The 22,008-nt window shown below is 48.6% G+C and overlaps 1 protein-coding gene across 1 annotated transcript in view; it reads right to left on the bottom strand.

The window, feature by feature from the left end:
* LOC135057207 (oocyte zinc finger protein XlCOF7.1-like) overlaps positions 1 to 21,673 on the bottom strand; it is a 160,071-nt gene extending 138,398 nt beyond the window's left edge. Inside the window, exons 1-4 of the mRNA XM_063963100.1 lie at positions 20,877 to 21,673; positions 16,474 to 16,577; positions 14,905 to 14,995; positions 11,607 to 11,708 (exon numbers count right to left, since the gene is read on the bottom strand). Of these exons, the coding sequence (XP_063819170.1) occupies positions 11,607 to 11,708; positions 14,905 to 14,995; positions 16,474 to 16,530 (250 nt within the window). The 5' untranslated portion in view covers positions 16,531 to 16,577; positions 20,877 to 21,673. The remainder of the gene's footprint in view (positions 1 to 11,606; positions 11,709 to 14,904; positions 14,996 to 16,473; positions 16,578 to 20,876) is intronic.
* Positions 21,674 to 22,008: the final 335 nt, after the last annotated feature.

Here is a 22,008-nt window from a genome sequence, read left to right as displayed (position 1 = left end):
CGCTATTCCCCATGGTCCTTACGGAGTTCCCAGCATCCACTAGGACGTTAGAGAAAAGAAAAAAAAGAGGAAAAGAAAAAAAGAGGGATCAGTTTAGAGTGACACCCCACTTCTGCTTTTTGATCATCTGCCTGGGCATTGAATGAAAAAATGAGAGGATGGGGTGAGACGAAACTGAAACCGAAGAAAGCAAGAGGAACACTTCTACTGTCCTGTTTTTAAACAGCGCGGTGCTCTGTTGACAGATTGCATTGCAGAGCCCCCACAATTGTTTGAACAGAATGAGAGGGTGTCCCAGAAATCTGTTATGATTATAAAAAATTATTATTGTTGATTATTGATTATTATTGATTCAGGGGCTATTGATATTAATCTATGGTAAATCAAATGTGTTGTATGATGTACTGAAATAATACTCTTTGATGAGTCATGTGTAATAAACACTGTTTGAAAAATAAGAATTTACTTACCGATAATTCTATTTCTCGGAGTCCGTAGTGGATGCTGGGGTTCCTGAAAGGACCATGGGGAATAGCGGCTCCGCAGGAGACAGGGCACAAAAAGTAAAGCTTTTCCAGATCAGGTGGTGTGCACTGGCTCCTCCCCCTATGACCCTCCTCCAGACTCCAGTTAGGTACTGTGCCCGGACGAGCGTACACAATAAGGGAGGATTTTGAATCCCGGGTAAGACTCATACCAGCCACACCAATCACACCGTACAACTTGTGATCTAAACCCAGTTAACAGTATGATAACAGAGGAGCCTCTGAAAGATGGCTCCCTAAACAATAACCCGAATTAGTTAACAATAACTATGTACAAGTATTGCAGATAATCCGCACTTGGGATGGGCGCCCAGCATCCACTACGGACTCCGAGAAATAGAATTATCGGTAAGTAAATTCTTATTTTCTCTATCGTCCTAGTGGATGCTGGGGTTCCTGAAAGGACCATGGGGATTATACCAAAGCTCCCAAACGGGCGGGAGAGTGCGGATGACTCTGCAGCACCGAATGAGAGAACTCCAGGTCCTCTTTTGCCAGGGTATCAAATTTGTAGAATTTTACAAACGTGTTCTCCCCTGACCACGTAGCTGCTCGGCAGAGTTGTAATGCCGAGACCCCTCGGGCAGCCGCCCAAGATGAGCCCACCTTCCTTGTGGAATGGGCCTTAACAGATTTAGGCTGTGGCAGGCCTGCCACAGAATGTGCAAGTTGGATTGTGTTACAAATCCAACGAGCAATCGACTGCTTAGAAGCAGGCGCACCCAACTTGTTGGGTGCATACAGTATAAACAGCGAGTCAGATTTTCTGACTCCAGCCGTCCTTGAAATGTATATTTTTAAAGCTCTGACAACGTCCAACAACTTGGAGTCCTCCAAGTCGCTTGTAGCCGCAGGCACTACAATAGGCTGGTTCAGGTGAAACGCTGATACCACCTTAGGGAGAAAATGCGGACGCGTCCGCAGCTCTGCCCTATCCGAATGGAAAATTAAATAAGGGCTTTTATAAGATAAAGCCGCCAGTTCAGATACTCTCCTGGCGGAAGCCAGGGCCAGTAACATAGTCACTTTCCATGTGAGATATTTCAAATCCACATTTTTTAGTGGTTCAAACCAATGGGATTTGAGGAAATCTAAAACTACATTTAGATCCCACGGTGCCACCGGAGGCACCACAGGAGGCTGTATATGCAGTACTCCTTTGACAAAAGTCTGGACCTCAGGGACTGAGGCCAATTCTTTTTGGAAGAATATTGACAGGGCCGAAATTTGAACCTTAATAGATCCCAACTTGAGACCCATAGACAATCCTGATTGCAGGAAATGTAGGAAACGACCCAGTTGAAATTCCTCCGTCGGAGCACTCCGATCCTCGCACCACGCAACATATTTCCGCCAAATGCGGTGATAATGCTTCGCGGTGACTTCCTTTCTTGCCTTAATCAAGGTAGGAATGACTTCTTCTGGAATGCCTTTTCCTTTTAGGATCTGGCGTTCAACCGCCATGCCGTCAAACGCAGCCGCGGTAAGTCTTGAAAGAGGCAGGGACCCTGTTGAAGCAGGTCCCTTCTCAGAGGTAGAGGCCACGGATCGTCCGTGACCATCTCTTGAAGTTCCGGGTACCAAGACCTTCTTGGCCAATCCGGAGCCACTAGTATCGTTCTTACTCCGCTTTGCCGTATGATTCTCAATACCTTTGGTATGAGAGGCAGAGGAGGAAACACATACACCGACTGGTACACCCAAGGTGTTACCAGCGTGTCCACAGCTATTGCCTGCGGATCTCTTGACCTGGCGCAATACCTGTCCAGTTTTTTGTTGAGGCGAGACGCCATCATGTCCACCATTGGTCTTTCCCAACGGTTTATTAGCATGTGGAAAACTTCCGGATGAAGTCCCCACTCTCCCGGGTGAAGATCGTGTCTGCTGAGGAAGTCTGCTTCCCAGTTGTCCACGCCCGGGATGAACACTGCTGACAGTGCTATCACGTGATTCTCCGCCCAGCGAAGGATCCTGGCAGCTTCTGCCATTGCACTCCTGCTTCTTGTGCCGCCCTGTCTGTTTACATGGGCGACTGCCGTGATGTTGTCCGACTGGATCAACACCGGTCTTCCTTGAAGCAGAGGTTCCGCCTGGCTTAGAGCATTGTAGATTGCTCTTAGTTCCAGAATGTTTATGTGAAGACTTTTCCAGGCTCGACCACACTCCCTGGAAGTTTCTTCCTTGTGTGACTGCTCCCCAGCCTCTCAGGCTGGCGTCCGTGGTCACCAGGATCCAATCCTGTATGCCGAATCTGCGGCCCTCCAATAGATGAGCCCTCTGCAACCACCACAGAAGAGATACCCTTGTCCTTGGAGACAGGGTTATCCGCAGGTGCATCTGAAGATGCGACCCTGACCATTTGTCCAACAGATCCCTTTGGAAAATTCTTGCATGGAATCTGCCGAATGGAATTGCTTCGTAAGAAGCCACCATTTTTCCCAGGACTCTTGTGCATTGATGTACAGACACCTTTCCTGGTATTAGGAGGTTCCTGACCAGGTCGGATAACTCCTTGGCTTTTTCCTCGGGAAGAAAAACCTTTTTCTGAACCGTGTCCAGAATCATCCCTAGGAACAGCAGACGAGTTGTCGGCATTAATTGGGATTTTGGAATATTCAGAATCCATCCGTGCTGCTTTAGCACCTCTTGAGATAGTGCTAATCCCATCTCTAGCTGTTCTCTGGACCTTGCCCTTATTAGGAGATCGTCCAAGTATGGGATAATTAATACGCCTTTTCTTCGAAGAAGAATCATCATCTCGGCCATTACCTTTGTAAAGACCCGAGGTGCCGTGGACAAACCAAACGGCAGCGTCTGAAACTGATAGTGACAGTTTTGTACAACGAACCTGAGGTACCCCTGGTGTGAGGGGTAAATTGGAACGTGGAGATACGCATCCTTGATGTCCAAGGATACCATAAAGTCCCCTTCTTCCAGGTTCGCTATCACTGCTCTGAGTGACTCCATCTTGAACTTGAACTTCTTTATGTACAGGTTCAAGGACTTCAGATTTAGAATAGGCCTTACCGAGCCATCCGGCTTCGGTACCACAAATAGAGTGGAATAATACCCCTTCCCTTGTTGTAGAAGAGGTACCTTGACTATCACCTGCTGAGAGTACAGCTTGTGAATGGCTTCCAAAACCGTCTCCCTTTCGGAGGGGGACGTTGGTAAAGCAGACTTCAGGAAACGGCGAGGTGGATCTGTCTCTAATTCTAACCTGTACCCCTGAGATATTATCTGCAGGATCCAGGGATCTACCTGCGAGTGAGCCCACTGCGCGCTGTAATTTTTGAGACGACCGCCCACCGTCCCCGAGTCCGCTTGAGAAGCCCCAGCGTCATGCTGAGGCTTTTGTAGAAGCCGGGGAGGGCTTCTGTTCCTGGGAAGGAGCTGCCTGTTGCTGTCTCTTCCCTCGACCTCTGCCTCGTGGCAGATATGAATAGCCCTTTGCTCTCTTATTTTTAAAGGAACGAAAGGGCTGCGGTTGAAAAGTCGGTGCCTTTTTCTGTTGGGGAGTGACTTGAGGTAGAAAGGTGGATTTCCCGGCTGTAGCCGTGGCCACCAAATCTGATAGACCGACTCCAAATAACTCCTCCCCTTTATACGGCAAAACTTCCATATGCCGTTTTGAATCCGCATCGCCTGTCCACTGTCGCGTCCATAAAGCTCTTCTGGCCGAAATGGACATAGCACTTACCCGTGATGCCAGTGTGCAGATATCCCTCTGTGCATCACGCATATAAAGAAATGCATCCTTTATTTGTTCTAACGACAGTAAAATATTGTCCCTGTCCAGGGTATCAATATTTTCAATCAGGGACTCTGACCAAACTACCCCAGCACTGCACATCCAGGCAGTCGCTATAGCTGGTCGTAGTATAACACCTGCATGTGTGTATATACTTTTTTGGATATTTTCCATCCTCCTATCTGATGGATCTTTAAGTGCGGCCGTCTCAGGAGAGGGTAACGCCACTTGTTTAGATAAGCGTGTTAGCGCCTTGTCCACCCTAGGAGGTGTTTCCCAGCGCTCCCTAACCTCTGGCGGGAAAGGGTATAATGCCAATAATTTCTTTGAAATTATCAGCTTTTTATCAGGGGCAACCCACGCTTCATCACACACGTCATTTAATTCTTCTGATTCAGGAAAAACTATAGGTAGTTTTTTCACACCCCACATAATACCCTGTTTAGTGGTACCTGTAGTATCAGCTAAATGTAACGCCTCCTTCATTGCCAAAATCATATAACGTGTAGCCCTACTGGAAAATACGGTTGATTCGTCACCGTCACCACTGGAATCAGTGCCTGTGTCTGGGTCTGTGTCGACCGACTGAGGCAAAGGGCGTTTCACAGCCCCTGACGGTGTTTGAGGCGCCTGGACAGGCACTAATTGATTGTCCGGCCGCCTCATGTCGTCAAACGACTGCTTAAGCGAGTTGACGCTATCCCGTAATTCCACAAATAAAGGCATCCATTCTGGTGTCGACCCCCTAGGAGGTGACATCCCCATATTTGGCAATTGCTCCGCCTCCACACCAATATCGTCCTCATACATGTCGACACACACGTACCGACACACAGCAGACACACAGGGAATGCTCTACACGAAGACAGGACCCACTAGCCCTTTGGGGAGACAGAGGGAGAGTCTGCCAGCACACACCAAAAAAGCGCTATATATGACAGGGATAGCCTTATAATAAGTGCTCCCTTATAGCTGCTTTATATATATCAAAATATTGCCATTAAATTTGCCCCCCCTCTCTGTTTTACCCTGTTTCTGTAGTGCAGTGCAGGGGAGAGACCTGGGAGCCGTCCTGACCAGCGGAGCTGTGAGAGGAAATGGCGCCGTGTGCTGAGGAGATAGGCCCCGCCCCTTTTCCGGCGGGCTCGTCTCCCGCTATTTTGTGAATCCAGGCAGGGGTTAAATATCTCCATATAGCCTCTGGGAGCCTTTTAATAGGTTTTCATTTGCCTCCCAGGGCGCCCCCCCCCAGCGCCCTGCACCCTCAGTGACTGCGTGTGAAGTGTGCTGAGAGGAAAATGGCGCACAGCTGCAGTGCTGTGCGCTACCTTTAGAAGACTGCAGGAGTCTTCAGCCGCCGATTCTGGACCTCTTCTTACTTCAGCATCTGCAAGGGGGCCGGCGGCGCGGCTCCGGTGACCATCCAGGCTGTACCTGTGATCGTCCCTCTGGAGCTGATGTCCAGTAGCCAAGAAGCCAATCCATCCTGCACGCAGGTGAGTTCACTTCTTCTCCCCTCTGTCCCTCGTTGCAGTGATCCTGTTGCCAGCAGGAATCACTGTAAAATAAAAAACCTAAGCTAAACTTTCTCTAAGCAGCTCTTTATGAGAGCCACCTAGAATTGCACCCTTCTCGGCCGGGCACAAAAATCTAACTGGAGTCTGGAGGAGGGTCATAGGGGGAGGAGCCAGTGCACACCACCTGATCTGGAAAAGCTTTACTTTTTGTGCCCTGTCTCCTGCGGAGCCGCTATTCCCCATGGTCCTTTCAGGAACCCCAGCATCCACTAGGACGATAGAGAAAAACCAATAGTGACAAAAGCGGTATACAACTTATTTTGAATATATGATGTATCCAAAAAGAGTCCCCTATATGAAAACATGAAATCAATAATAGATAGATACTGACATAATGATGATGAAAAACGGACCCTAGAGCTGCTTTGGATATTCTGGAACCAAAAAGACTGAATTGATCGCAAGGGCTAAGTAAGTCCAGAGCTACTCATAAACTGCAAAAAACTTTTTCGTCCCGCTCAGCTGCACACGCGTTCGCACACTTGCAAAGCGAAAATGCACTCCCCCGTGGGCGGCGACTATGCGTTTGTACGGCTGCTAAAAGTAGCTAGAGAGCGATCAACTCGGAATGACCCCCTAAATCCCTAATCTGGGTACTTAGTCTGCGACCCAGCTAAGCTTGGCATTAGCGATAAGGGCGCCGTGTGCTGGTTCCATACTCTCTCTGTGTCTCTCTGGAAGGGCTCTTTGTGGGTTAATTGTGCTTTTAACATTTTCCTGTGTGTGTGCTGTCACTGCAGTATGTCAGGCAAAGAGTGTGTTTCATGTAAGGCACAGTGCTCCTCTTCTCCAGGGGGTTCACTAGTGTGTACTCAGTGTAGTATCCCTTCCCAGGCTAGTGGGGCAGAACCAGCATGGCTGGACTCCATTAGGGGAATGATTTCCACCATTTCTACAAAATTATTTCGTAATGAGAAAAAGCCGCAATACTTAAGGCAGTCTATGGATGAGTTTCTAAAAACGGACTCGGTACCCAGACCAGTGTCTCAGTCCGCAAAAACGTACCTTGGCCCATATACTGCATTCTGTCTCTGATAATGAAGGGTCAGAAGTGGAGGAAGGTGAGGTGGATGTAGCAGTAGGGGAGGGTACTCTGTCACAGGGTATAGAAGCTCTCATAGAGGCTAGCAGAGAAATACTAAAATATCCCTGATAAGGTGACAGAAGAGTGTGAGGAATCTGACTTTAATATAAGGAAGAAATCCTCTGCCACTTTTCCAGTGTCAAAGGAACTAAATACCCTGTTTGAAGAACCATGGGTAAATCCAGATAAAAAAAAAATCAAATTCCTAGACGGTTGTTATCATCTTTTCCTTTTCCTACTAAGGATAGGAAAAAATGGGAAACTCCACCAATAGTGGATGAGTCAGTCTCCAGGCTCTCACGAAAAATTGTATTGCCTGTCCCTGGTGCAGCCTCTCTCAAAGATGCAGCTGATAGCAAGATTGAGACTACACTCACATCTTTGTATACTGCTGCTGGGGTGGCCCAGAGACCCACTAAAGCATGTGGGTGGATTACTAGAGTCATTGCTAAATGGTCAGGTAATTTAATCGAGGGGTTAGACACCTTACCTCAAGAGGAAATTATTTTACTCCTGCAGCACATACAAGACTGCGAACTTTATGGTGGAAGCCATAAAGGAGATCGATTTTCTTAATGCACGCACTACGGCTATGGCAGTGTCGGCACGCAGGGCTTTATGGCTACGTCAGTGGACTGCTGACATGGACTCCAGGAAAGGAGTGGAAGGCCTGCCATTCACAGGTGAAGCCTTATTTGGAGATGAACTCGACAAATGGATCTCCCGAGCTACTGTGGGTAAGTCCACATACCTACCTTCTGCAGCCCCGCTAACTATAAAAGGCCTACTCAGGACCCACTTTACAGTCCTTTCAGACCGACCAATCTAGAGGCAAGGCCAGACGTTCTTCTACTGCCGCCAGAGGCGCTAGAGGAAAACCACGTAAAACAGAGACTGCTGGTTAACAGGAACAGGGATCAGGCTCTGCTTCCTCAACACCTTCCGCATGACAATGGACCGCAATGCCTGGAAGACTGGCGAGTGGGAGCCCGACTAAAATTCTTCATTCACATCTGGGCAAGATCGTGCCAGGATCCCTGGGTCATAGACCATATCTCCCAGGGCTACAGACTGGAGTTCCAGGAGCTCCCACCTCACAGATTCTTCAAAGCAGGCTTACCAGGTTCACAAGAGGCAAGAATAACTTTACAGGAAGCAATTCAAAAACTGTTACAGACTCAAGTCATTGTTCCAGTTCCACCTCATCTACAAAACAAGGGATACTGGGGGTCATTCCGACCTGATCGCACGCTAGCTATTTTTTGCAGCACTGCGATCAGATAGTCGCCGCCAATAGGGGAGTGTATGTTTGCTTTGCAAGTGTGCAATCGCATGTGCAGCCAAACACTACAAAAAAGTTTTGTGCAGTTTCTGAGTAGCTCGGAACTTAATCAGCCGCTGCGATCACTTCAGCATGTCCGGGCCCGGAATTGACGTCAGACACCCACCCTGCAAACGCTTGGACACGCCTGCGTTTTTTTCCAACCACTCCCAGAAAACGGTCAGTTGACGCCCACAAACGCCTTCTTCCTGTCAATCTCCTTGCGATCGGCTGTGCGATTGGATTCTTCATAAATCCATCGCTCAGCAACGATACGCTTTGTACCCATACGCATGCGCAGTTCTGACCTGATTGCAGCGCAGCAAAAAATCCTAGCGTGCAATCAGGTCGGAATGACCCCCACTATTTCAGCTTGTTTGTAGTACCGAAACCGTCAGGAGTCTCGGAGAGCGGTGATCTCAGGTCTGGAGGAGGGGGAATATCTCTGGATATCAAGGATGCGTACCTTCATGTTCCGATCTAGCTTACCTACGGTTTGCACTGCAGGACTCGCACTACCAGTTCCAGGCCATGCCATTTGGTCTCTCCACGGCACCAAGGGTGTTCACCAAGGTGATGGCAGAGATGATGATGTGGCTCCGCACACAGGGAGTAACCGTAATTCCTTACCTGGATGATCTTCTGATAAAGGCTGTGTCCAGGGAGCAGTTGTTGAAGAACATTACTCCTGGATCATGGGTGGATTCTGAACCTACCAAAATCTCACCTAAAACCAACGCAGAAGCTTCATTTCCTGGGAATAATACTGGACAAAGAGTCTCAGAGAGTGTTCCTTCCCTTGGAAGAGTGCAACGGTGATCCAGTCGATGGTTCGGGCTGTCTTGAAGCCGACCCGAATCTCAGTACACCTGTGCATCTGACTTCTGGGGAAAATGGTGGCTTCTTACGAAACTATTCAGTATGTAAGGTTTCCTGCGATGCCCTTCCAGCTGGTTCTGTTGGACAAATGGTCCGGATTACATCTTCACATGCATCAGCGGATTCGTCTGTCGCCAAAAGCCAGGATCTCACTCCTGTGGTGTCTAAAAACTTCTCACCTAGTGGAGGGTCGAAGAATTCAGAATTGGATTCTGTTAACCACAGACGCAAGCCTCAGAGAAGGCCGCAATGTCAGAGGTGTCAAGAATTCTCCTCTGGGTGGAAAAAAATGCTGTGGCATTATCGGAGATCTTCATTCCGGGAGTAGACAACTGGGAAGCATACTTCCTCAGCAGACACGACCTACACTCGGGGGAATGGGGCCTCCACCTGGAGGTGTTCCAGTGGCTGTCGGTGGGGTTATCCACAGATCGACATGATGGCTTCTCGATTCAACATGAAGCTCAAGCGGTATTGTTCCAGGTCTAGGGACCCACATGCAGTAGCGGTAGACGCCCTGACAACTCCCTGGGTCTACAAACTGGTGTACTTGTTTCCTCTGATTCCTCTAATCCTAAGAATTCTGAAAAGAATAAAAAGGGAAAAGGTTCAAGCAATCCTCGGACTGGCCGCGAAGGGCCTGGTATGCGGATCTGATCGAGCTGCTGGTAGAAGATCCATGGCCTCTGCCTCTTCGAGAGGATCTTCTGCAACAGGGCCCATTTATCTATCAAGACTTACCACAGCTACGTTTAACGACATGGAAGTTGAACGGCTGCTTCTAACCAGGAAAGGGATTCCCGACAAGGTCATCCCGACTATGGGGGTAATTCTGAGTTGATCGCAGCAGGATTTTTGTTAGCAGTTGGGCAAAACCATATGCACTGCAGGGGGGGGCAGATATAACATGTGCAGAGAGAGTTAGATTTGGGTGTGGTGTGTTCAATCTGCAATCTAAATTGCAATGTAAAAATAAAGCAGCCAGTATTTACCCTGCACAGAAACAAAATAACCCACCCAAATGTAACTCTCTCTGCACATGTTATATCTGCCTCCCCTGCAGTGCACATGGTTTTGCCCAACTGCTAACAAAATTCCTGCTGCGATCAACTCAGAATTACCCCCTATGACCCAAGCCAAAAAGGGGGTAACGTCTAAATATTACCATCATATCTGGATGAAATATGTATTTTGGTGTGAAAGCAGATATTATTCTGTGGTGGAATTTCATTTGGGGGATGTGGGCCTACGCCTGGGCTCCATAAAAGTTCAGATTTCGGCCCTGTCTATTTTCTTTCAGAAACAATTGGCTTCTCTCCCTGAGGTACAGACAAGGTGTTCTGCACATCAACCAACCTATTGTGGTCCCGGTTGTTACGGTCGCCTCTGCTACTTCAAAATCTTTGGATGTTGTAAGGGCTTTGAAGGTCTATGTGAAAAGAACAGCTCGTCACAGGAAATCGGACTCGCGGTTCGTTCTTTATGATCCCAATAAAATTGGGTGCCCTGCTTCGAAGCAGTCAACTGCACGCTGGATCATGCTCACTATCCAGCATGCTTATTCTATGGCAGGTTTGCCGATTCCAAAATCTGTTCAAGCCCACTCTACTAGGTCGGTGGGTTCCTCTTGGGCGGCTGCCCGGGGTGTCTCGGCTTTACAGCTCTGCCGAGCGGCTACTTGGTCGGGTTCGAACACGTTTGCCAAGTTTTACAAGTTCGATACTTTGGCTTCTGAGGACCTTCAGTTTGTTCAGTCAGTTCTGCAAGAATCTCAGCACTATCCCACCCCGTTTGGGAGCTTTGGTACTTCCCCCATGGTACTAAATGGATTCCCAGTATCCCCTAAGAGAAAATAGGATTTTAATTACCTACCGGTAAATCCTTTTCTCGTAGTCCGTAGGGGATACTTGGCACCCGCACGATGCTTCGTCATTCCTGCTCTGTTACTTGGTTCAGTAATGTTGCTTGGTTCAGCTGTTACTATCCCTGTTTGAAAGTTTGCTTAGCATGGCTTTCCTCTTGGTCTGGTTGTGCTGGTTCAAATTCTCACCACTTTCCTTTTATATATCCTTCTCTCAAAATATGTCCGTCTCCTCGGGCACAGTTTCCTAGACTGAGTCTGGTAGGAGGGGCATAGAGGGAGGAGCCAACAAACACAATCAAACTTCTATAGCGCCCATGGCTCCTAGTGGACCTGTCTATACCCCATGGTACTAAATGGATTCACAGTATCCCCTACGGACTACGAGAAAAGGATTTACCGGTAGGTAATTAAACTCCTATTTTCTACATTGTTTCACCCAAATATTAGAAATAACCTTTAAGTAGTACAGTCAAGTAGAATATAAAATGTGGTGCTTATAAAATATAGTTAAAGAGTGTAGAAGAGATTGTAGTGACTGACAAATGAGAATGTGACTACTTTATGTATTTATAGGTTATTACCCACCTGTGCTGATATCTGACAACATTTCTTCCTCAGTTTTCACATATGTTTCTTCCTCCTCCTCAAATTTGAAATCTCTATGAATCACTATGATGTCTCCAAGGTCTGTGAATAGAGATGAGAGTGAAGCCCCCTGTACTATTCGAAACACCAGAGTATGTGTGTGTGGGGGAAGACAAGGCAGATCTCTAATACCCCTTTCACACCGCCAATGCCGGATCCCACCAGGGAATTGGAAACGGGTCCTTCCCGGGTGGGATCCGGCATTGGACGCTGCTGCTGGATTCCGCAACCCGGCAATATACCAAGCGGGTTGCCATAGCAGCGGGGGGCGGATCCGGCAGTGGGGGCGGAGGCGAAACCGGGAGCTGAGATCATCTTCATGCCGCCTCTCCCTGTTGTAGTAAATGGGTCCCGGGTCGCATCAACCCGGGAGCCCGTTTACGCTGCCATTGACCTGGTATTCAACGCGGGTATAACACTGCTTTATTCCCAGGTTGAATTGCCGGGTCAGGCGACCCGGGATTTCCGACATGGCGCTTTCACACCGCACACTGACCCATGTCAACCCGGCAATATGCCGAGTCAATACCGGGTTATTTGTGCGGTGTGAAAGGGGTAATACACACACAGTGACATGATGTGAGGAAAGCAGGAGTATAATAGGGATTGAGGTCTCCTGATGTATGAGATACACCAGAGAGTGTGGGAATAGACTGGTCAGATCTCTGTGCTGGTAACACACAGTGACATGATGTGAGAAGAGCAGGAGTATAATAGGGGCTGATGGCTCCTGATGTATGAGATACACCAGAGAGTGTGGGGAGGAGACTGGTCAGATCTATGGGCTGGTAACACACAGTGACATGATGTGAGAAGAGCAGGAGTATAATAGGGGCTGATGGCTCCTGATGTATGAGATATACCAGAGAGTGTGGGGAGGAGACTGGTCAGATCTATGTGCTGGTAACACACAGTGACATGATGTGAGGGGGAGAGCAGGAGTATAATAGGGCTTGATGGCTCCTAATTTATGAGATACACCAGAGCGTGTGGGGAGGAGACTGGTCAGATCTCTGTGCTGGTAACACACAGTGACATGATGTGAGGAGGAGAGCAGGAGTATAATAGGGCTGATGGCTCCTGATGTATGAGATACACCAGAGAATGTGGGAATAGACTTGTCAGATCTCTGGGCTGGTAACACACAGTGACATGATGTGAGGAGGAGAGCAGGAGTATAATAGGGCTGATGGCTCCTGATGTATGAGATACACCAGAGAGTGTGGGGAGGAGACTGGTCAGATCTCTGGGCTGGTAACACACAGTGACATGATGTGAGGGGGAGAGCAGGAGTATAATAGGGGCTGATGGCTCCTAATTTATGAGATACACCAGAGCTTGTGGGGAGGAGACTGGTCAGATCTCTGTGCTGGTAACACACAGTGACATGATGTGAGGAGAGCAGGAGTATAATAGGGGCTGATGGCTCCTAATGTATGAGATACACCAGAGAGTGTGGGGAGGAGACTGGTCAGATCTCTGTGCTGGTAACACACAGTGACATGATGTGAGGAGAGCAGGAGTATAATAGGGGCTGATGGCTCCTAATGTATGAGATACACCAGAGAGTGTGGGGAGGAGACTGGTCAGATCTCTGGGCTGGTAACACACAGTAACATGATGTGAGGGGGAGAGCAGGAGTATAATAAGAGCTGATGGCTCCTGATGTATGAGATACACAAGAGAGTGTGGGGAGGAGACTGGTCAGATCTCGGGGTTAGTAACACACAGTGACATGATGTGGGGGGGAGAGCAGGAGTATAATAGGGGCTGATGGCTCCTGATGTATGAGATACACCAGAGAATGTGGGAATAGACTGGTCAGATCTCTGGGCTGGTAAAACACAGTGACATGATGTGAGGAGGAGAGCAGGAGTATAATAGGGCTGATGGCTCCTGATGTATGAGATACACCAGAGAGTGTGGGAATAGACTGGTCAGATCTCTGGGCTGGTAACACACAGTGACATGATGTGAGGAGGAGAGCAGGAGTATAATAGGGGTTGATGGCTCCTGATGTATGAGACACACCAAAGAGTGTGGGGAGGAGACTGGTCAGATCTCTGGGCTGGTAACACACAGTGACATGATGTGAGGAGGAGAGCAGGAGTATAATAGGGGCTGATGGCTCCTGATGTATGAGACACACCAGAGAGTGTGGGGAGGAGATTGGTCAGATCGCTGGGCTGGTAACACACAGTGACATGATGTGAGGGGGAGAGCAGGAATATAATAGGGGCTGATGGCTCCTGATGTATGAGATACACCAGAGAGTGTGGGGAGGAGACTGGTCAGATCTCTAGGCTGGTAACACATAGTGACATGATGTGAGGGCGAGAGCAGGAGTATAATAGGGGCTGATGGCTCCTGATGTATGAGATATACCAGAGAGTGTGGGGAGGAGACTGGTCAGATCTCTAGGCTGGTAACACACAGTGACATGATGTGAGGAGGAGAGCAGGAGTATAATAGGGGCTGATGGCTCCTGATGTATGAGACACACCAGAGAGTGTGGGGAGGAGACTGGTCAGATCTCTGGGCTGGTAACACACAGTGAAATAATGTGAGGGGGTAGAGCAGGAGTATATAGGAGCTCCCCTAGCTGTGACCGGCTCCTCCGGGCACATTTTCTAAACGGAGTCTGGTAGGAGTGGCTTAGGAGGGACCAGCCCACACTCTCAAACTCTTAAAGTGCCAATGGCTCCTAGTGGACCCATCTATACCCCATGGAACTAATGTGGACCCCAGCATCCTCTAGGACGTAAGAGAAATAGGGGCTGATGGCTCCTGATGTATGAGATACACCAGAGAGTGTGGAGAGGAGACTGGTCAGATCTCTGGGCTGGTTACACACAGTGACATGATGTGAGGGGAGAGCAGGAGTATAACATGGGCTGATGGCTCCTGATGTATGAGATGCACCAGAGAGTGTAGGGGAGGAGACTGGTCAGATCTCTGGGCTGGTAACACACAGTGACATGATGTGAGGGGGAGAGCAGGAGTATAACATGGGCTGATGGCTCCTGATGTATGATATGCACCAGAGAGTGTAGGGGAGGGGCTTGTCAGATCTCTGGGCGCCGATATGGACAGGGGCGCTAGTGAGCCCACACTGCCAGTGTCATACATCGGGGAGAAGCGGTATCAGTGTACATATCGAGCACTGATACCACGTCTACCCCATAACGAAGGATAATTCATTTACCCGTATATTCTGTATTTAGTGATTACTACTTACCTGTGCTGATATCTGAAGGAATTTCCTCCTCTTTAATTTTCAAATACAACTCTTCCTCCTCCACAACATTCTCTGCTCTCCGACACTTACCCTGGACATCATAAAATAATGTGAAATAAGCACTAAGCTAAAGTAACAGTACATATGACAGTAGAAGAAAATGTACAGACGTGTCCTCATACATCATTGCTGCAGTCGTGCCAAATAGCTCCTCTCGACGATCCAGGTCCCGTAAGACTCCGCTAGTGTCAGGCGTCTTTTTTTGACAAAAATGTGTCTTAGTTGCAACATGGGGGGTCATTCCAAGTTGATCGCTAGCTGCATTTGTTCGCAGCGCAGCGATCAGGCTAAAAAACGGCAGTTCTGCGCATGCGGCGCAGAGCGCACGCGCGACGTACGGGCACAACGAACTATGTCGTTTTGCACAGGGTCTAGCGATGCATTTCAGTCGCACTACTTGCCGCAGGGTGATTGACATGAAGTGGGCGTTTCTGGGTGGCAACTGACTGTTTTCAGGGAGTGTGCGGAAAAACGCAGGCGTGCCAGGCAAAACGCAGGCGTGGCTGGGCGGGTTTGTGACGTCAAATCCGGAACTGAATAGTCTGAAGTGATCGCAAGCGCTGACTAAGTTTTGAGCTACTCTGAAACTGCACAAAATATTTTTGTAGCCGTTCTGCGATACAACCGTTCGCACTTCTGCTAAGCTAAAATACACTCCCCAGTGGGTGGCGGCATAGCGTTTGCACGGCTGCTAAAAACTGCTAGCAAGCGATCAACTTGGAATGACCCCCATGATGCAACTAAAATAAATGAGGAGACTGTGCTGATTAATTTGATATATGACACGAAGTGCTACAATGTAGCAGCCGCAGCTTTTTTCCCTTACAAGTTCTGTTTTGCTCCGTATACAGACTCAGTCACATACAATATACAAGTGTCACATATCACATTAATCAGCACTGTCCTCTCGTGCGTCCTAGCCGCATTGAGTTGTGACAAAGACACATTGGGCCTAATTCAAACTTAGCAAACCCTCTAAAGATGATTTGCGCAGACACACAATGGTTGTGTGTCTGCGCATGTGCAGAATAGGTTTTGCGATATCGCCGGCAAACCCCTGTCAGCCGCGGCGGTGACATGTGGCGGCATTTGGGGAACAGAGCGGGGGTGTCTTGACCCTGTTTGGAAGGCGTGACAGGTCCAGGTGTCCTTCAGTTTACGCAGGCTGGCCGGTGCCTGAAACCATCGCGAATCGCGACTGATGGCCTTGATGGTGATCAGAGGCTGCGCCCTAAGACGCAGCGCTCGGATCCTCGCTAATGCAAACTGAAGGCGTCTATCTCCTACAGATGCCTCCTGTTGAAATTTAATGACATGGAATTGTGCAGCTATTTCTTTGCAACTGTGCAATCCCTTACAATCATGAATTAGGCCCATTGTCGGCAAATGAAGACGTCTTCCACTAGCAGAGATGCATATCTCGCTGAATGGCGTATTGAGGTTAGATGTATGAGGACACATCCTGTATAAACATTACTGCTCTTATAACAGTTCTGAAAAGCCACTTACCTGGAGATCCTGTGGGCCAGTCACGTGACCATTTTGATCACACTTAATGTCGCCCATTTGCAGTCAGCGTAGTAACAGAACTGACAGATGACAGAATGTTGGAGCTGGAGATTTATATAAAAAAAATAATAATATGGATTATTGTGTGTGGTTGTTTGTGATATCCACTGCATTTTTTCCCCATTTTATATATAAAACAAGGTTTTACTGTACATATTGCATCCTAAACTGATAGGTACAGGAATGAATATAAGGAGTGCTTCATATATAGATCTCCATACATATGCACTGCATCCTGGCGTTGCACCTAGATGGAAGGAACACAGATGTCCTAACATCCTGGTTTTGTCTTGTAAATGATTGCCGCTTTAAAAAAACGTCCAAGATTGGCCGGCATGCCGCACCTCCGGCAAACTCGTACCCTATTACATATGCCCCTATATGTGGATGGACAGGTTATACTCACCCACTCTCCAGGAAGGTGTGGGAGACTCACAGATTTTTGGTAGTCTCCCGGTTCGCTGGAAGAGTGGGTAGCTCTCCCGCAACCCGCCCACTTCCTAGTGAAGTTGACAGGATGAGGAGAAAATACTAGGACACGATCTTCTCCACTGAGCCGTGATTGATGGCATTTTACTGTGACAGGAGCAGGGCCTAATGACGTGAACAGCTTGGCTCCGCCCTCAAGGTGGCCAGCTGCACCTTGTCCAAAGCTTCTCCCGGAGAAGAATAACATAAAAGTTGGCAAGTATGGAGCAGGTGCAATAGCGGAAGATAGCGGTTGCTGACTGTCATTATCTGTCTGCGAGTGCTCCATAGACACTGATGGGTTATTCGTCATTTTATCATAGATTACGTTTTGGGAAATTATCTATCGAACCTTTTAAAGCAGAAAAGGTGAGGTGTTGCCACAACATCCAATCGGATACTAGCTATCATTTTATAGTTAGAATCTGATTGGTTGTTGTGGCAACACCTCCACTTGTCCTCTTCAGAAGGTTTGACAAATCTCTTGCTTTGTGAATATGTTGGTGCTATTTTTTTCCACTATTATTTGTGTATGTAAGACAACTTGTTTCTGTATTAGAGAGATTTGTTTTGTCATTTAATGATGGTGTGCTTTTGTGGGCTAAATCTAAATACAAACTGTGCACCAAATAAATTCACATAATAAAAAACAACATGTACAAATAAAAGACATGGGCACACTAGAGACGCAATTGGAGGACTATGGGGGTAATTCAGACGGGTGTGGATCATTAGATTGACAGTGTCTAGGTCGACAATGTTTAGGTCGACAGTCACTAGGTCGACAGGGTTCGAAGGTCAACAGAGTTTCTATATCGACATGTTCTAGGTCGACAGGTCAAAATGTCGACATGAGTTTTTCATGTTTTTTTGGTGTTGTTTTCTCCGTACAATGACGGGAAGCCCAATTAGTGCACCGCTTCGCTCGCCATGCTTCGGGCAAGGTGCCTTGCGCAGATTACCATTGCAATCGTAGTCCTCATGGAGCATTAAGTATGAAAAAGTTCAAAAAAAGAAAAAAAATGTGAAAAACTCATGACGATCTAGAACATGTCGACCTAGAAACCCTGTCGACCTTGAAAACATGTCGATCTAGACACCATCGATCTTCAGACCGGATCCCATTCAGACCCGATTGCAGCAGCAAATTTGTTAGCTAATAGGCAAAACCATGTGCACTGCAGGGGGGGGGGGGGCGCAGATGTAACATGTGCAGAGAGCGTTAGATTGGGGTGTGGTGTGTTCAAATTGAAATCTCAATTGCTGTGTAAAAATAAAGCAGCCAGTATTTACCCTGCACAGAAACAAAATAACCCACCCAAATCTAACTCTCTCTGCACATGTTATATCTGCCCCCCCTGCAGTGCGCATGGTTTTGCCCATCAGCTAACAAATTTGCTGCTGCGATTAGATCTGAATTAGGCCCTATGGGGGTCATTCCGACCCAATCGCTCACTGCAGTTTCTCGCAGTGCAACGATCGGGTCGGGCATGCGCCGGCACCGCAGCGCGCCGGCGCATGCCATCCGTCGCTGCCTAGTGATCGCCTCTGAGGCAGGGGCGGTCGCTGGGCGGGAGGGGGCTGGATGGCGGCGTTAAGCCGCCGTTTAGGAGGCGCGGTCCGCCCAACGCAGGCGTGGCCGGACCGTTGGGGGGGCGGGCCGAGGAGGCTGCGTGACGTCACACGCAGCCGCTGCGGGCCGGGGAGCGACGAGTAGCTCACGGCCCGCACGCTAAAGCTGCGCTGGTTGGGAGCTACTCTTGAAGTGCAAAGGCATAGCCGCTGTGTGATGCCTTTGAACTTCTGAAGGGGGGGGGGGTGGCACTGACATGCGGGGCGTTCCCCCGCATATCAGTGTGAATTATCGTAGCTGTGCTAAATTTAGCACAGCTACGATCAACTCGGAATGACCCCTTATATACACACATTTACACATTGGCAGGCATGATGGCATGCTTACGCTACAGTACCTTACACCCTCTGCATTGTCTCCACCTGTGACATATCTTACTGGAGAACTGCTGGTGTGTAACAGGTCAACCTGTGAAATCCCAGAGCGGCGAAATTGTTCTAGATATAACCCTTAGGTCAGTACAGATATAGTGACTCACCGCCACCGAAAAGGGGGCGGGGCTTCACGTGAATGCCTCCATCGTGAGCCACGCCTCCCATCTGCGTCACAGTGGAGGCACGGCCAGCGCTCTAGGGATGGACATGCCTAGGGATGGACATCGGAAGCCCACCATCAAATGAATGCTGGGCTTCCGCCATTGAATCTTTCGATGCAATGATAACTGACCACCACATCGAAAGAATTTGATAGAAGTAAAATAAAAATATGATTAGTGCATGCACAAAAAAAGTCCTGTTTGCGCATGTGCAACCCTCTGCAGTTTGGTGACCGGTGATGGGACTTGGGGCGAGACCATCGCTACACCATCAAATGTTTACCATCACATGGCGGCAAACATCGGAACACCATTATCAAATGGTAAAGCCATTAGCATCGCAACAAAAACATTGATGGTTGCAAACCATCATAATGCGGTTTCCATCCCTAGCCATGCCACCAGTCCCTCTGGTTCACTGGAAAAGAGTGTCTATTCACCGCTGCTCTGCACTGAGCAAAGCAGAGCAGGGAGTGATAGGAAGCCTCCCAACTGCCCCCCACCGCGGAACACTGTGGCCTGTGGGAGGGACAGCGGGCCAGACTCCCAAAAATGGCACTATCCCGCGAAAATTGGTACAATTGGGAGGTATGCATCTGCCTCATAAGAGGAACTGCTGAGGCTGGGCTTACTTCTTACATTGGGGGGAAGCCAATTATATGCAATACCGAATGACTGCCCGGAGCTAGTCGCAACCAGAGGATTTCTGCTCACACCCTCCTGAGGTGCAAGCAGAAATCTGTCAAATGTAGTGTTGCAATGTAAGTTGTGGGCTTACCGCCCATGCTAACGGTATCACACCTGGCATTTAAGTCAGATAATTTTCTTTATTGAGACTAAACTGCATTCTTTAAGCGCAGTAACCTGTATCTCCCGACTTATGTGCCGGGGGCGCGATGCGGCTACTTGATTAGCTCCAGGCACTCATGCTATTCAATGTCGCATTTTATTGAATTTCCCCCATTGTGCTTAGTGCAGAGAGAGGAATCACACCGCGTGCTTTTCTCTGTGGCCCTGATTTATCAAGCCTTGGAGAGTGATAAATTGCACGGTGATAAAGTACCAACCAACCAGCTCCTGTCATGTTTAAAACACAGCAGTAAGGAACATGACAGTTAGGAGCTGGTTGGTTGGTACTTTATCACCGTGCAATTTATCACTCTTCAAGGCTTCATAAATCTGGGCCCTAAGATGAAAAAATGGTCCCGAAACCACCCCTCCATGCATTCCGCAGGAGTTTCATGCTGCAGATGCTTTTTGGTTTGTTTACTGGAGATGGTATCTAACTGGCTTTGGTAGATGTGGACTTCCGGGCACCTGGAAGCCCCCCTGAGTGTGCCACTATGCATTAGGAATAATATGGGCATTAGTTAGTCTGACACACCACTGCAGTGATACTTGCAGTAGGGATGTTTGCAGTTACCTAGCATGTTCTCATGTAATATTTTCTTTCACCTACATATACCAATAAATGAAACATTCAGCAAAACTTCGCTACATTGCAGCAGGATAATTCTTTCAGCCTAAAACACCAGGTAACTTTGAAATATAAAGAGCACAACTGATGGTACTTATTATTATTAACCACATTATGCAATGACGCTGTGTAACACAATATATTATAATGTGTGTAATTATAATGGCTGTGTGTACAATGTATATAATACAGTATAACCCTCCTGCCTCCTGTGTGTATAGAAGATGTACCTGATGATGAGGCTACTGGACCACCACAGCTGCTTGGGTATCTGCCCTGTCAGTCACAGACAAGGCCTCCTGTAATTGGCTGGGGCAGTGGGCGGGACGACGCTGATTGGCCATATGTGAAACAACGGCGGTAGTAGGCGGTCCCGGCTTTTATCTGGCCCTGGTGGGGAGACGGTCTTCCCGGGACACGCTTGCTTGCCTGCAGCCGCTGTGTCATGTCCCGGCAGCATGGAGTTGCTGTGTTTCCGCCACACTACCGCTCACTGACTCTCTGCTCCCTCCACTCCGCCCCCTAGCAACAGAGACCCGCCTCCCTGAACGTCAGCATGAGGACCGTTGCGTCCTGCTGATTTGGCATGGTTGGTTCTAAATCGGAGTGGGAAAAGGGACCTTCTGACGTCACTAGGGGAGGAGACATGTCACCAGGGGGAGGAGCTACGGCCGAACAGGGTACCCGAAAAGTACGCTCGCTACGCTTCGGGCTCGGTGGCTCGCTCCGTTTCGCTCGCCACCTGATTACTAAAGGTAATAGTTGGTGGCGTGGATAGTAGAGGAACTATCCCGCTGGCCTAGCTCCTCCCCCTTGTGTCGTGGCTCCTCCCCCTAACGTAAACGGTCCCTTAGGCCTCTTGAATCTGGTAGCAGCATCAACCGATTTTTTGGGCATGGCAGGCTGTCCGTTCTGCGTTCCCTATCAAGTGACCAGCAGTCACCAGAGGGAGCTGCGTCACTTTCGGAATGGTAGAGCTGCTGTCTGTTTCTTGTTAGTTGATGCTAGATCCAAGTGGCCTAAAGGACCTTTTCCGTCAGGGGGAGGAGCCACGACACATGGGGGAGGAGCTAGGCCAGCAGGACAGTTACTCTACTATCCACGCCATCAACTATTACCTTTAGTAATCAGGCCACCGAGCCCCAAGCGTAGCAAGCCCGCAAGGGTACTTTTCGGGTACCCTGTTCGGCCGTAGCTCCTCCCCCTGGTGATGTGTCTCCTCCCCTAGGAACATCAGAAGGTCCCTTCTCCCACTCCGATATAGAATCAACCGTTTCTTGTTCCTGGATTTCTGGATCTCCGAACAAGATGCTTCCCGCAGCCTTAATTACGTCTTCAACCCCCTCAGCCTAGACCCCCCTC

This window comes from Pseudophryne corroboree, chromosome 3 (genome assembly GCF_028390025.1).
Source record: "Pseudophryne corroboree isolate aPseCor3 chromosome 3, aPseCor3.hap2, whole genome shotgun sequence".
NCBI lineage: Eukaryota > Metazoa > Chordata > Amphibia > Anura > Myobatrachidae > Pseudophryne > Pseudophryne corroboree.
Note: the sequence above shows the minus strand (reverse complement) of the source record. Positions and strands in the feature narration are given on the sequence as shown.